Here is a 15,877-nt window from a genome sequence, read left to right as displayed (position 1 = left end):
TGAAAAAGAAACTAAACAGTCCCATTTACAACAGCATCAAAAAACAAAATACTTAGGAATAAATTTAACCAAGGAGGTAAAAGATCTATATACTCAAAAGGCATTGATGAAAGAAACTGGAAAGGACTTAAATAAATGGAAAGATATGCTGTGTCCATGGTTTGGAAGAAGAAATACTGTTACACTGTCCATATTACCCAAAGCAAGCTGCAGATCCACTGTAATCTCTATCAAAATTCCATGGCATTTTTGACAGAAATAGAAAAAAAAAAACCTAAAAAGCTTCTGCACAGCAAAGGAAACAGCAAAATGAAAGGCAACCTACGGAATGGGAGAAAATATCTGCAAACCACGTATCAAATAGGAGTTAATATCCAACATATAACTGAATGACAAAAAAACAAATACCCTTAAAGAATGGTGAAAGGATCTGAACCGAAGTTTTTCCAAAGAAGAATAAAAATGGCCAACAGATAAATGAAGCTGCTCAACATCACGAACCATCAGGGCAACGCAAATCACAGCCACAGCGAGACCGCCTCACGCCCGTCAGGCCGGGTGCCACCAGCGCGGCAGCAGGCAGCAAGCGCGGACCACGCGCTGTGCGCCGCTGGCGGGCGCGCGAGCTGGTGCAGCCACGAGGGAGACACGCGGAGGTTCCTCAAGAGTGGAGCAGCGTGGGGCCATCCGCCCATCGCCCGCGGCCTCTGCACGGAAGACCCGGCCACACAGCCTCCCCAGAGCCCGGGGCCTGGGCAGCACCGCTCCCTGTTGGCCTCCTATGCTGCTCAGCTTGTGACTCCGTCTCAAGATTTTTCAGTTCGCTGCATCCGTGCTTTTTACCGGAGAGTCGTCTCAAGTTCCTTAGGCGCGGGGAGCGGTAAGCACAGACGTTCACAAGTAAGCAAAAACCTGGGTCTGGTGAACAGCGCAGGTTTCAAAAGCGGATGTCCTTCCTGAAGCCACGCCCCCCCACGGCCAGGAGCCCTCACAGAAGCCACGGGAGGAGAAGGGGGAGACAGAAGCAGTGTGATCTCCACCTTTCCCTAAACTGCACGTCAGAAGTCACTGCTGCAATCTGAAGCTGGGATTTTCCACAGACTCCATGCAGCCAGCAGCACCATAATCTGTTTTAATTAAGTAAATTAGACAAACAAGTCAGGCTGATCTCTGGAATCAAGGGGCACGAGCGGCGTGTTTACAGTTCTGTGGACGGGAGGCTGCACAGCGCACGCCACCACCTCCTGCAGCCGCTCCATCACACGGAGTAAACGTCACCCGTGCAGAACGGCACTGGGCCCAGGCTGCTGGGGTCCCCCAATCTCGACACTTTCGGTTTGCTGTCCTGAGACGTTTTTGCCAGAATCAAAGCATGTTTCCCATTAGAACTGACGGATGAAACGAAACGGGCTACACGTGATGACTATAAGAAGTAGATGCGTTTTCAAACTCCCTGTGCCCACATCTGTAGACCCGCTCCTTCCCCAGCAGGTGAAAGCAGGGCCAGTGGAGCAGCCCTCCCCCTGCACCTGAGGGAAGGCACCTGTCGTGGGCACACCGGGGCGGCCAGGCCCTGTGGGGGAGGTGCGGCGGCTCTCACGTCAAGCAGCAGGGTCCCAGAAAAGAGGACCCAGAACAGGGGTCTGGCAACTACAGCCTGCCCCCAAGTCCAGCCCACCACTGGTTTTGTCAATAAAGTTTTATTGGCACAGAGCCACACCCACCATCTACGGAGGGCCGGCAGAGCTAAGGAGCTGGGATGGAGACCACGTGGCCACACAGACCCCAGTACTTACAGTGTGGCCTTCTACAAAGCCTGCTGTCCTCTGCGTAAGGAGAAACAGGAGCTTGGGGGTGAGCGATAGGGTAGAGAGAGGCCCAGGAGGAGAAGGGGGCAGAGAAAGGTGAGAAGACAGGCGCAAAGACAGAAATAGACAGAAGTGAAGAGAGAACAGAAAGAAGTAAGGAAGGAAAGGGAAGAAGGCTGGAAAGAGAAAGAAGAGCTGGGTGGGGCGGGGGAGGCGCACAGAGAGGCGCCCCCAAGCTCCGTCAGGCACCCAGATCCCAAGCGACCCCGCCCCCCAGACCAGCACCCTCTCGGGCGGGTGGGCGAGGGACGCCAACCCGTCTACAGCATCAGGCCAGGTGGGCTGCGGGGGTGTTCTCGCCTGCACGTACCCGGCCACTCTGCGGCTCCGAGACAGTGGAAGCACGCGGGGACCGTGGGGCGGCGGGCTGCTCTGCGCATGCCTGCACTGCCGTGCGCCCCACACGGTCCTTGCACCTCCGCGTGCGTGAGGGATGAGCCGCCTGGAGGCTCTACAGAACCCTGAACAAAGGGTTCTATAAAGTTAAGTAACTTTCCACCGCCTGTTAACATGTGATGCTCAACTAATAAGCTTCTGTCGGGCAGCTGGAAGCAGTTCCTAAAGTCTCCAAGTGTGGGCAGTGCTCTGAGAGTACATGAAATGTTGCTGTTTAATAAAACAAGCAGAGGAAAACTGCCTGGAGGATACCAGCCCCGCCCTGCAGGGTCCTGGGTCCTGCGTGGGGCCACTCTGACCTGGAGGGTGAGGTCAAAGCCAGGCGCCTCCGAGCTCGTCCCCTTCCTTCGGGTCGCAGGACCAGAACCACACGTGACGGCACAGAGGCCTGTCCCGCCCAAGCCACGGCGGCCAGACTCCAGCTCCCGGAGCTGCTGGCCTCTCCCCAACTGCTCAGGGCCTCAGAGGGGCAAGATGGGGTTCAGAGACCCTGGGTGCCCAGAGACTGAGCTGCCCCCTGAAAGAGGTCGGGCTGGAGATGGGAAGCGGGTCTGGGCCGGAGAGTCCCAGGCTGCCCCAGGGCCTCACCTGCATGGACAGAAAGCCCCACCTGCTCCTCCCCTGGCCGCCTCCCCGCCCACCCTCCACCCACAGCTCCACCCAGAGCCACCCAGGAACTCTCAGCTCTACCAGGAGACTGCTGGGGCTGGAGGCCAGCCAGGCGGCACTCGGGGCTCTGTGAGTCCCCTTAAAGACAGCTCTGCACCCTCCCGGGTCTCCCGGGAGAAGACTGCACACAGGGCAGACGTGACCGACAGCCCACGGCTGCCACCTTGCCGGGCCTCCCGTCTCCCCTCCGAGCCCAGTCCTTCCCAGAAGGCCTCCAGGTGCTCACTCTCCTCCTGGCCTACAGAGAGGACGATCCCTCTCATCACAGCGGCCAGGGGAGTCCCCACAGGCCAGGCCTCTGCCACCCACCCCTGGCCCGGGGGCGGAGCACACCCCCGGGGCCCTGTGGAGTGAGCAGATGGGCCCAGCCACACACGGTGGCCGCGCGGGGTGGGGGTGGGGTGGCTCCCATCACTGGCCTCCGGGCGCGGGGCACAGGGGGCTGCAACCTCAGCACCCACTTGGCCTGGGCGCTCCTCCCAGCGCTTTCCTGGACCTGAGACCTCCCCCGACCCCCGGCGGCCCCTCTCCTGAACCCCTTCCTGGCCTCTGCTCGCGGGCTTAGTTCCCAACGTTGGGGTCCCTTTCTCCCTGACTCAGACCCCCTCCTGGGATGACGACCAAGTCCAGGGGAGCCGCCAGAGGGCCTCCCACAGGAGCCCGTGCCCGGGGAGCCCAGGGCAGGTGGGGGCCGCAGCACGCCTGCCCAAGTGCTGGGCCAGGAGGCAGGTGCGGACAGGAGGCGGGCCGCCCCCGTCAGGGCTGTGCCCCCCCGAGATGCTTGGGGACCCCCCCAGAGCCCACGTGAGAATGGCTGAGACACGAACTGCGGGGCGGCCCCCGACGGCCCCGCTGGGCGCATCCAGGGAGCCCGGTGATAGGGTGGCGGGGCCACTGCCTGTCACACACATCCGAGGAACGAGGTGACCATCGAATGCATTTCCCCACTCTCCCCCCTTCCACACCGCACTTCCCGCCACCCTCCACAAGCTGTAGAGAAAAGCCCTCTACCACACACGCGTCTCCCTGTACCTGTCACTTCTGTGACGCTGTCGCGGGTTTGACAGAAGCCCCTTGGGTCCCAGCAGGGACTGCAGGCTGCTCTTGCTCTGGCTGCCGCGAGACCCGGCCCCGCCCCTCACTCCTCGAACGGACAGCGAGGCGGCCGTGAGCGGTCCCAGCTCTGTGAGGACCATGCGCGTCGCTGACGAGAGCACGAGAGCAGAGCTCCCTGCAGAGCGGAACGTCCACGCTCGGCCTTCATCCTACAACAGGCCCGACGGCAAAGGCCCCTCTGCTCCAGCAAGTACGTGAACTCGAGGGGCACGGGGCCCTTCCCTAACTGCGGGAGGGCCCGCCCGGGACGCCTCTTCCCCATCCCGCACCAGGCGGCTCCCCCAACCCCTCCAGGGGGTGCACCCCTGGCCCCCCTCGGAGGCAGACCCTCGCAGCCCAGCTCCCTCGGCTCTGGGCGCGCTCCTCCCCCGCAGCTCCAGTTCCCAGTGGCTCCTCGTTGGGTGGGGGGCTCCCGGGGCCCATGCTTGGTGGCGCCCAGTGCGATCAGGTCAGCGGACGGCTGGGGAAGAGGGGAGGAGGGAACGGCGGGGGAGGGGAACGACACCCTCCTCCAGCGCAGGTTCCAGACAGGGCTGCACGGAGACGAGAAGGGGCCTTGGCAACGAGCAGGAGAGAGAGGCCAGGCTGAGGAGAAGCCCCGGTCCTGTCGGGGCCCCCACCGTCCGGCCCCCACCTCAGCCTGGTCCAGCCCCGGACCAGGGAGCAGGAGCAGCCACCTTTGTCTGCTGCCCCCTGGTGGCGGCCGGGAGACGTACGGCTCTCAACAGGAGTGGACCCCAGGGCACAAGGAGTGCAACCAGGACCTCCACTTCCCAGAAGTGGAGGGTGACTTCTAACACCTAGAGGCCGCCGGCCTTTCTTCAGCGACCTGCTGAAGCTCCCCAAAGGCCAGGGGACAGTGCCCCGTTGGCCTGGCCCGGGTTTGCAGCACGGTAGCCTCTCTGTGCTAGATCCTCTCCACGGACAGCAGCTCAGGCCCGGGAGGGACTCTTGTGGGGACTCAAGAGGGAGGGACTCGGGGGCTCCCTGACCTACGGAGGCCTGCTGGGCACGATGTGTGGAAAGCAAGAGCCCACCCCGACGGATGGCCTCGCTGGGAGGGCCGGGGCCTCATCTCCAGCAGCTGGGACGGCAAGCAGAGCCCGCGTCCAGAACCCGGAAGCTGATCCCGGGGAACCCCCGGCCCCAAGGATGGGGATCTCAGGTCCTCAATCCTGACACAGAGCTGGGGTCAGTGTGGCCTGGGTGGAGGGCACAAGGCCATCAGCACCGTGTCCGGAGAACACAGGGCAGGGACGGGAGCCCCAGTGCGAATGGGGCGGGGGCAGCCGCTAGGCCGGGAGGCCGGCCCTCTGCCCCTCCTCGGCCTGGCGCCTCCCGCCCTGAGCCTGGACTGGCCGCGTGAGCTCCCGAGGCGATCGTGGTGACAGTCAGGGGACGAGCCAGGCCCCTGCACGCAGGACTCGGGGGGAGATGGGGAGGTAGGAAGCCAGTGCCCGTCTGCCAGATGCCAGCAGTGGGGCTTGTCTGCAAGCGGCAGCCTCAGGGCTGTGGCCAGCTGTGCAGGCCGCACAGGACAGGCCACGCTGGTCCACGAGTTCTGAGGTCACCGACAGCCCCTCGTCACCGACACACAAAGCCCTGAACCTAGGGCACTAGAGGGGCCACAACTGTGGGCGCACACGTGGCGCCGGACAGGAGGCATCTCTCCTGTAAAAGCGCCGCCTCCCCCACACGTCTCTCTTCACGCGTGCTTCACGGGGAGCAGACATGTGGTGGTAAAGGCACTCTCGACATGCCTGTGGTGACAAGACTGTGCTCGGGAGGCTGGGGTAGACCTTTCACGCCAGGACTGAGGTCTGTGTGCGGACGCACCGACAGCGGCCCCTCCGCGGAGAGCACCCAGGACGGCCGGACGCCGGGCCACTCACCTCCATCTCCGAGCTGAGCGCGTGCACCTTCTGCACCATGTCCTCGGCCTCGCGCATGCGGCGAGTCAGCTGGGGCGAGTACTCGGCCGGGGTCAGCTCGCTGTCATACGACCCCAGGATGGCACGCATGCCGTCCCGCTCCTGTGGGCACAGAGGGCAGGAGGTCAGGCCCGGGCGGGCGGGACAGGAGCAGCACGGTGGGCTTGGGGTCAAGTCTGGGGGGCAGGCGCCAGGTGGGCCCCTCGCTGGCTCCTCGAAGAGGTCGGGCTGAACACTCAGCCCAGCTGAGCCCACCGAGGCCGAGATGGGCCCTGGCTGCTGTGAACCACGGCGGAGCTCAGCCTGTCCCCAGTGAGCCCAGGGTCCACCCTCGGTCGGGGCCCACGCTGACCACCCGGCCTTGAGCGGCACCATTTGACCTGCCGTGGTCAGGGACTCGCGGACCAGTAGCGGCGGGGAGGGGGCTGCCTCTGACAGGGTCCGCACCCCTCCCCCAATCTGCTGTGTCCCCTCCAGCTGGGCAGGTCTCAGCCAGTGTTCTGGGTCCGTGGGACCTCCTGAGTCCCAGCAAACAGACCAAGGGACACACCAGTGTGTCCTGCCAGCAAGGGGGCTGGAGTACCCGCTCCCGTGACTTCCGACCTGGCCTCTGACCCAGTGGCACTCGGAGCAAGGTGCTAAGCAGAAGACTCGGTGGGTGAGGAGAGACCCAGGTGGCTGACAGGACTGAGAAACCAACAGCTCTCTCCGCGCACCCAGGGCTCTCTGAGGGACCCGCCCCCCCAACGCGCTCTGGCCCCACGGAGCTCCTCCCAGCCCGAGCCCATGGGATGCCAGAGGCCACAATCCTCGGCGTCACCGTGCACCAGCCAGCCACCCACACCGGGCACCCCTCCTGTTTCTTGGTGCCTCATAAAGCTGCAGCTAGGGTTTCATGGGACACACGGGTCACAGCACCAAGGCCACCCCTTAGAGCCGTGCAGGAGTCACCGCTTAGCGGTGCCCTGCTGGGAAGGACGACCGCTGAGCCTGGGAGAGGCGGGCGGCTCCCCCTGAGCCAGACAGGGAGACCCCTTCCCGAGCTGCTGGGGATGGGAGCACAGCAGGGGAGGCCCGTGGAGTCTGGGAACAGAGCCACTCTGGCAGCCAGGGAAACGGCACCGGCACCGGGGAAGGAGGCTCCCTCTCTCCCACTGTGGGCCTGAAACCACGGGGCTGGACTCTTCTGAACCCAGACCCCGAGCGTGCAGGGAGGAGATCTCGGCCCCAGCAGGCTGCGGCACGAGCTGAGGCCGGCGCCTGCCCTCCTCCTGCCCCCGCGCCTCCCACCTGTTGCCCAGGAGGCCCACGCTCCTGCACGATTAGAGAAAATCAGGTTCCCTGCAGAGAGCCAGGCTCACGAGAGCACCACTTCTCACACGTCCCGGGCCTGTGAAAGGTCCTTCTGGACTCAGCAGCTCTGGGGTGGGGCCCGAGCGTCTGCACGGCTGACGCGTGATGCTGCTGGTGTGCGGCCGTGCCCAGGAGCAGACGCAGAGCTCAGCAGCCTTGCTGGGCCAGCACAGCCCAGGAGGAAGAGGTGGCTCCCACGAGGCCACGTCCCGGCCCCAGCTCTGCTCCGGGCAACCCGAGGCCCACGCGTTCATCCCACGGAGCCTGCCCCGATCAGCGGGGTGGACGGTCCGCAGAGCTCACAGGCCAGCCGGGACGTCGACGCCGTCCCGGACCAGGTGTCCAGCCGCCGCCCTGGGAGCCTCGGGGCTCCCGCCACGACCTCCACGTACGACTTCACGGGCGCAGCCCCTCCCGCAGGCGGGCCCGGTGCAGCTGCTGCGGGAGGCCGTGTAGCCTCCCTCGCACCCGGCCAGCGCCCCTCGCAGCCCCCACACCTGCCAGGGCAAGGCGCCCAGGCGAGCTGCGGGGCCAGGCGGGTGCCTCCGTGAGCCGACGCCCGACCGCCCGGGGCAGAGACCCGCCCTGACTGCTCCTCCACCCTGAGCACCAGTGCTGCCCACCCAGCCCACCCACGCCCCTCCTTCTCAGGGGAGACTGGCGAAGACGGGGGGCTCACAGGGTCCCCGCTTTCTCCCTTGGGAGCCCATCGGCCCCTGCTCAGAAACCTCCCGCGCCCACGAGCCAGCGGCTGGGCCATCACCCCAGCACGGGCTTCATCACGAGTGGATGACAAAAAATTCAGTAAGTGAGAAATTCACGTTACAGATCCACCTGGAACTGGTCACGCATCCGTGGAAAATTTGTTTCCAATAGGAAGGTTTATCGAGTGTCAGAACTTTATTGAAATCCTACATCTTCCCATTGACTTTTACGGTTTAGAGCTGGTTACAGAGCGCCGATGCCACGCAGGGGCCGGGGAGGGGCTTCCTTTCATAAACAGGCTGTAATTGTCGCCTTTATTGACCGATAAATCTCCAAAACGCTGCCTCTCACTACGGTTCTCTTCTATTACGTCTCCAGGCTAGCAAAGAGGAAGATACAAAATCGAAAGTTTGCTGTTTGTACCTTTTAAGGAAATTGTTGTGTCATTAGTCATGAAGGAGCGAGAACGGTGGTTTGATCTGATAATAACTTTTTAATTCCACTTGTGGTGGAGGTCCCTCCATTTCCACTTGAACAAGTGTCAGCAACTAATCCCTGAACAAACAGGCACCCGGTCTGAGCAGAGAAGTCACGCAGGCCCCTCCAGGTACAGACGGGCCGGGGCTCCCCTGGGCGCTTCTCCCTGGGACACCGCAGTCCTGTCTGTCCCCTGGCACCCTCGCTTGTCACGTGATCGACGCAACCCAAAGAGCATGGCCACAGCATGGCGTAGGGAGAAATGAACTGAGGATGCAGGGGAGGGGGCAGTGATGGAAGCTGCCCCGAACCCCAGGCCCGGCCTGCAGCGCGCAGACGTGTGCGGGACAGCACAGGCCACACCCAGCAGCAAAGGCCGTGGCCGTGGCCCCCTCCAGCCCGCCAGCCCCAGCCTCAGAGCTCAGGCTGAGAAGACAGGCCACCGGCGGCCCCACCCTCCCTGACAGACGAAGCCTTTGGGTACCGGGTACCGACCCTCCTGCACACGGGCCTCAAGGACTAGACACAGAAAGCGCTGGCGAGGACCAGGCCTGGCTGGGCGGCAGAGGGTCTGCACGCATCCTGCGGACCAGCGGCCTGTGTGCCCATCGCCCCGCGGCTGGCACTCCCGGCATCCACCCGGGGTTTGTGCCAGCACTCGACATGGGGACAAGGTGGGGCCGCTCCAAGTGGGCGGCTCAGAGCCCAGTCTTGCAAGGCCTCTGGGCCAGCCCGGGAGGACGCCAGGACAGACAGCTCCAGACCCTCTGGACCCGTCCCACTCTCTCCGCCCCTTCCTTGCCGGGCGCGGAGCGCTGCAGGCTTGTGAGCAGGGACCAGGGCAGTACCAAGGGGATGGTGTCTTCTGGAAGTTCTGGAATGTTCCCAGTAAGAGCCCAGATCCGCAGCTGGCAGAGATAAAACCAACACTTTCTTCTTTTATGTACACGAAGGGAGTGGAGAGCCTTAGTGGTGCTGAGACGTGGTGGAGAAAGGAAATCATACAAAGCTTGGAAGGAACTCAGATAAGTCCAGGCCACTGGTTCCTGGAAACAAAACTGGGACAAAGGGTCACAAAGCCACTTGTGCCAAGCCCCCCAGGGAGAAGGGGCACAGGCCAGCCAATAACCAGGCAGCGGCCAAACTCTAGAGCCCCAGGCCAAGCCCCGAAGCTGAGTGTGGACTCGGCGGGCAAGCAGATGACGCCCCCGAATGCACACATGTGCAGGAGGCGGCAGGAGGTCCAGGTGGGCACTGAGAGTCCTGCTAGGGGGAGTCTGGGCTGGGAAAGGGGTGGGGGCAGAAGGGGCGCACGCAGATGGATACAAGCTGGGGGACAGAGGGCCTGGGTGCAGAGTCTGAGCGAGGACTCCTCCTCGAATCCATTAGCGGTGCTGCCAGTTCGCCCACAGGAACACATGTTCGCCCCACCTCCCTCGCCAGCAGGAAACGCAGGTTCCAGGGTCACCCCCGGCCTCTGGCTCCCTGGTGACGGCTACCGGAAGTGCCATCCCGTCCCTCAAAGAGGCTGAGCCCACCCTCACCTCAGGCCTCAGCTTTGCTGACCCCTCAGTCTGGAAATTTCTGCCCCGGGATACGGCTGGCCCTCTCGTCCTTCGGGTCCTGTCCCCGCCGGCCACGCAGCTTAGCGCACCTCACGGCACACAGCTCCGCTTGTCCCCGTCACCGCCCGTCTTTCCCTGTACAGCTCCCGGGCTTGGCACAGCTCTAGGCTGAAGGGGACCCTCTCCTGAAGGGCTATGACTTACTAGCAGGGAGGCAGGACCTTTCTGCACGTGTGGTTTGAGGCCAACCCTCTATAGGCAGAAGAAAAGGGTCCTGTGTCTCCAGAACCCAACGGCTCTGGCGTGCAGGCAAAGCTGCAGACAGAGGTCGAAGCTGTGGAGCCACGGGGGGAATGGGAGAGCCCAGGCGGGCGAGACGACGGGTTTGCTAAGAGCACGCGTGCATGTGTGCGAGATGAACCTGCACCAGGCCAAGAACCCCGTCCCCCTGCTCGCCTGAAGGGCGCGGAGCGTTTCTCAATGCTTCGACTGCAGCGGGCCCCAAGGCCACCGGCAGAAGAGCCCCCGCCGGCAAGAGGGGCTCCCAGGAGTGCTGGGAGCAACAAGGCTGCCAGCAACCCCCGCCTGGAGACCTCCCGCCCTGCCTCCCCTTCCCCCTCCTCTCACGGACCAGGGTACGAGTGGGCTTGGGGGCAGGGGAAGGTGGGCAGAGGTGAAACGCAGGCCTCGGGACGGGCCCAAGGCCAGGCCTACAGCTCCTGGGTGCTGGAAAGGGAGCACGGGCAGGGAAGGGGCCACGGCAGACCCCGGGGGCCCTGGGTGGCAGGTGGGCGTCGTGGACACCAAGGCCCCAGAGGCTCCAGGAAGGGCCTGGGCTTCCTTGTGGGCACCACTGAGGAAGGGCACTCCACACGGGGCGCCCTCGCGGGAGGGCAGAGGCAGCGACAGTCTCTTTCAACATCAGCGTGTCCTCCAAGTGCAGTAATTAACACTGAGCTTTGCAACGCTGCCCCGAAATATGCTGACGACGCCCCAGGGGTGGAGGCGCGTGCACACCTGCACGCGTGTGCCTGTCCCGTGCAGCGGCTAAAGAAGCACACGCCACGGCGACACGGAGGACAGGCCTGCCCCCCCCCCGGGTGCTGCCCGTAACACGGCCCATCGGAGCCACAAGCCTGGGCCTTGCCGTGGGAGGGGGCGGGGAGAGGAGGGCCGGCCTGAGGACCAGGAGGCGGAGCCACGGCCCCGGGGCCTGCGGCGAGGGGGGCCACGGCCCAGGGCAGGCGTGGGGCCCGCAAGGAGGCCGGCCAGGCGAGAGCTCGGACCCTGAAGGAAGCCGGACCCCCAAGGGAGCGCCGCTGAGGAGGAGGCGGCGCCAGCCAAGGCCCGGAACGTGCGGAAGCGCCCTGGCCGGCTGGGCCGGATCGGGACTTCATGAGAACTAGCCGTGTGACCTCAGGAGAACAACCGGCCTCCCTGAGCCTCAGGGCGCTCGACGGTGGAACGAGGAGACGCGGAGCCCCGCAGCAGCCGGGCTGTCACTGCTGCTCCCACCCCTCTGACAGTTCTTCTCCGGCACCCAGGTCTTTTTGGCAAGTCGGCCATGGGCAGACGGCGGGCAGGACACAGAAAGGCCAGCCCCTCCTGCGGGCAGTGCACCCCAGCTTTGGAAGACCCTACCCTGTGAGGCCGGCACTGCCAGGGATTCTTGAGGCCACTCCTCAGGGGAAGAAACGCGTCAGAGACAAGGCCTCCGGACCCCAGGGCGTGAGCCCGGAGGCCAGGGCCACGGCTCCCGCAGGGCCAGGGGCCCCACTTCCAGGTCCTCGGGTTGGGGGGGCGGGGGCCATCCTCGTATGTTTTCACCGCCATGACCCCACCTCCCTGCCAAAGCTGCTGTTGGCTCAGCACCCCCCCCCCCGCCGCCTGCCTGCAGGGCTCCATGGGGCCCTTCCAACCCCGCCCTTTGGTCCCCACAGCCCTTCGACAGGTCTGTCACCTCCACCCGACCCGCTCGCCCTACAACGCTGTTGTGTTTTAATAAGAAAATGAAATTCATGACATTAAGTAGCTACAGACTCCCGTTCCAACGGCCTCTCCCCTCACAGGGAGTCACCAAAAGAAACGCAGTGGATGGACGCAGAAACGTGGGCCTGCTGTGCAGGGCACAGTGCGGGAGGCTGGAAGCCGGCTTCCACGAGCTGGGCTGCTGGGTCCACTCCTGGCCATGCACTTCCCAAACGAGCGGGCAGCGCAGAGGAGGGCCGTGCCTCCACCTCCTGGGCTCCCCTGAGAGCCACGATGTGCACTGAGGGCTCCGGGGTCCCTGTGTCACATGCGTCTGGGGCCAGACAAACCCGGGGTCAAATCCAGACTCTGCCATGGACCAGCGGTGCAACCTCGGGCAGGCAACTTCACCGCTCTTAACCTGCCCTTCTCTCACAAAATGGGTGTATGACCCCCCGCGTGGGGGTGGGGCTCAAAGATGGACGAAGATCACTTGATAGACGTGAAACAACGCCTGCAGAGCGAAGGGCTGTGGATCGTCTCGTACAGCTGTGAGGGCCAGGGAGGAGGGAAGGAGAGGCCCACGGCTGGCACCTCCAGCTCCCAGCGCCTACCCCTCTCCCCCCGCACCCGTCCTCCCATCCCAGACGCACTGGCCCAAACACGGTAGCTTTTCCTCCCGCCCACTGATGGTCTCAGTACAACCGCACCGAGGGCAGGTGTGGCAGGTCACTCACGGGCACAGCACTTTACAGACACAAACCACCACGTGTGTCCTCCCGTCTGCTCTTCGAAACCACGTCAGGCAGGGCTCCCAGGGCTGCACTTCCACATCGAGGGGGGTCCAGCGCCAACGACCAGCTCTGGGACTAAACGGCCCATGTGGCCGTGGCCTCCTCATGGCAGGGGCCCCGACACCTGCCCCTCTGAGTGGCTGGAAGGCAAGACCATGAGAGCCTGAACCCACAGGCAGGGCCAACGGCACTGGTCCTCCTGCCACACGGCAACCTACGGGCCCCAGGACTGTGGGGCCTCCTCCCTGGCCACCCACTCCCGCCAGCAGAACCAGGCTGTTCACAGCGCGGGGCGGGCACGGGGGCCGGGGATCCGAGGACAAGCAGGACGTCCAGACGACCGTGAGCTGAGGGTGGCCGGCACTCCGGACGCCGCTCCTCAGTCTGCTGCACGCCCTCCTCCTCCACCTGCACCCTTCCCACCCCGGCGCCAGGAGGCAAGCCGACCCAAAGCCCCTGCACCGCAGACATGAGCCCTGCAGGCTCTCAGGGTCAGCGGCTCCAGCTCCTCGGGTGCTGCCAGGTGCCGACAGGACAGAGGCCACACCTGGCAACACCACCCAGATGCCAGCACCGGGACCAATGGCACCCGCCCGCGTTCCCAAGAACAGGCCCGTCTCGCCCCACGGGCTCTACCACGCACGGACCCGGCAGACTGTCCCACGAAGGCTGCGCCTCCCCAGTGCCGCGCCTCACGTGAGCAGACCCCCACCTCCCGGCCGTTCCTCGCGGAGCAGGGCTCCCCTGGGGTGGATGAGGATCTGGTTTGTGACGGGCCGTCGTGCAGGGAGAAGCGGAACGGTGGTGCCTGAACAGGGTGGGGGGTCAGATCAGAGACCCGGGACCCAATGTCGATAGCCACAGCGGGCAGCCTTGAAAACACACTGCACACAGACAACGGTCACACACGCGCGTGCATCTGCGACGACGTGAGGGAGACACGCCGTGCACAGCAGGCCCAGGCCCTTGTGCGAAGAACAGGGCTTCAATCCAGGCATCAAATAAATTCCCAAGATAAAGTTCTAAGGATCATAAGCTCACAGTGGGGAAAAAAAAAATCACAAACTACAAATGAAAACAGACGTGCGAATAAGAGAATAAGGAGAATGAACCCCACAGTATTCAGCGACAGAGTAATCGAGAGCAGAACAGAAAATAAACACGCATGATGTGTTCAGGACAATAAAGAAAGATTCATGCTACTCGCAAGAAACAATATGCTAAAGAAACAAGAGGGAAATTTAAAAAACAAAAAAAATAAAGCTGCGCAAAGTAAAAACACACTAAGTGTAACAGCCAGAGCAGCAACCTAAGCGTGGCTGGAGAGCGATTTAGTAAACGGAACGGTAAGGGTGAAGAACAAGCAGAAGAACAGAAGACGAAGAGGCAGAAGACAGGAAAAGAGGCTGTGAAACACAGGGCGAGGGAGTCTAACAGAACCGTGGGAAAAGAGCGAAAAGGACAGACGCGGCAACAATGAAGGAAACAGCGGCTGAGAAATTTCCAGAATTGATTCTGAAAAACACCCACCCTAGGATTCAGAAACCATCACACGTTCCAAAGTGGGAGACATGCCTAGACACGTCCAGTCAAAGTGCACATGTGGATATGATCACGCAGCAGACCCGTCGCGGGAAGGAATGGGCTGGGGGAGGGGGATTAAACCTTCCAGGTGCTGAGAGGGAACAAAAGTCCACCAGCAACACGGCTTCACAAGAAAGAAGAGCTCACCAAAACAATCCTGTCCTCACAGGACGCAAAGCGCCCAGCTCATGGGGCTGGACAAAAGCGGCTGATAAGGAAATAAAATATTTAAATACCTACAAGATCCAGACAAGAAAGCTGCAGAGAACGTGAAGAGAAGGCCACCAAGAGTTGTCGAGAGACACACATGCACACATGATCCCTGGAGGCAGAAACCAGAAACCTGGCTGCCTCCAGGCAGGTGAGCAAGGTGGGCCAGGGTGGGCAAACGGTGGCACGGAAGGTGCACGTCTCACTGCCCACATGCTTATAAGTTTCACATATGTAACACGCAGACATTATCCACGGAATATACCACCTACTAAAAAGATGCAAATTAAAAATAAAGTCAGGGGAAAAAAAAGAACTAAAATATAATAGGAGCATCTAAGCAAGTTGGGAGCCTTTAAAGTGCTCTCGAAGGCAGTAAAGATTTCATTAAGTATCTATTCATTAAATAAACATGAAACCACTAAAAGAAGAGAGACCAAGAAAGATACAAAAGAGAGAAAAATAAACAACATGACAAAAAAGCTCCAATAAATTCAAGAGAAGGCAAGAAAATGGGAAGGTAGTAAACAATGAGACTAATAAAAACTATTAAATAAGATGGAAGAAAGTAAAAAATAAATCAGAAGAATGAACAATATAAACAGACTAAACTTTGCAATTAAAACACAAAGGTAGACCATCCCACATAAAGAAAAACAAGTGTCAGCTCAAACTATTTACATGAAACACAACCACAGAGTTTCAAAGCAAAATAAATGGAAAAACGTTAACAAAAGAAAGCTTCAGATATATCAATATCATACAAACTATAACAAAAGGCATCAAGTGTCACCACAGGTAGAGGCTCATCACAGACCAATAAAAAGGTTCAATTAATTCATTAGGACTATATGGGAGTTTTAAACTTACAAAATACATAAAGCAAGTATTAACAAAATGGCAAGACTTTAATATATGTCTAACAGTAACTGACAGACTGAGCAGAAGAGCAAGAAATGCAAATTCTGAAGAGCATTGTTAAAATTGTGATCTAGAAGATATTTATTGAACACTGCCCCAAACAACTTACACCAATGGACAGATCATCCACACAGAAAAATTAATAAGGAAACACAAGCTTTAAATGACACAATAAACCAGCTAGATTTAACAGATATCTATAGGACATGACATCCAAAAACAGCAGATTACACTTTCTTCTCAACTGCACACGGAACATTCTCCAGGAGAGATCACATTTTGGGTCACAAATCAAGCCTTGATAAATTTAAGAAAACTGA

The 15,877-nt window shown here is 61.1% G+C and overlaps 1 protein-coding gene across 11 annotated transcripts in view; it reads right to left on the bottom strand.

The window, feature by feature from the left end:
- The window catches only part of MAD1L1 (mitotic arrest deficient 1 like 1), a 352,049-nt gene that overhangs the window by 165,943 nt on the left and 170,229 nt on the right, over positions 1-15,877 (bottom strand). For 10 of the 11 annotated variants that reach the window (XM_057695706.1, XM_057695713.1, XM_057695705.1 and 7 more), the window contains one exon: positions 5,942-6,082. The exons of the other annotated variant lie outside the window; for it this stretch is intronic. In XM_057695706.1, coding sequence (XP_057551689.1) covers positions 5,942-6,082 — 141 coding nt within the window. The remainder of the gene's footprint in view (positions 1-5,941; positions 6,083-15,877) is intronic. 11 annotated transcript variants of the gene reach the window in all.

Source organism: Hippopotamus amphibius, chromosome 9 (assembly GCF_030028045.1).
Source record: "Hippopotamus amphibius kiboko isolate mHipAmp2 chromosome 9, mHipAmp2.hap2, whole genome shotgun sequence".
Lineage (NCBI taxonomy): Eukaryota > Metazoa > Chordata > Mammalia > Artiodactyla > Hippopotamidae > Hippopotamus > Hippopotamus amphibius.
The sequence above is the reverse complement of the archived record's forward strand: the minus strand, read 5'-3'. Positions and strand labels throughout refer to the sequence as shown.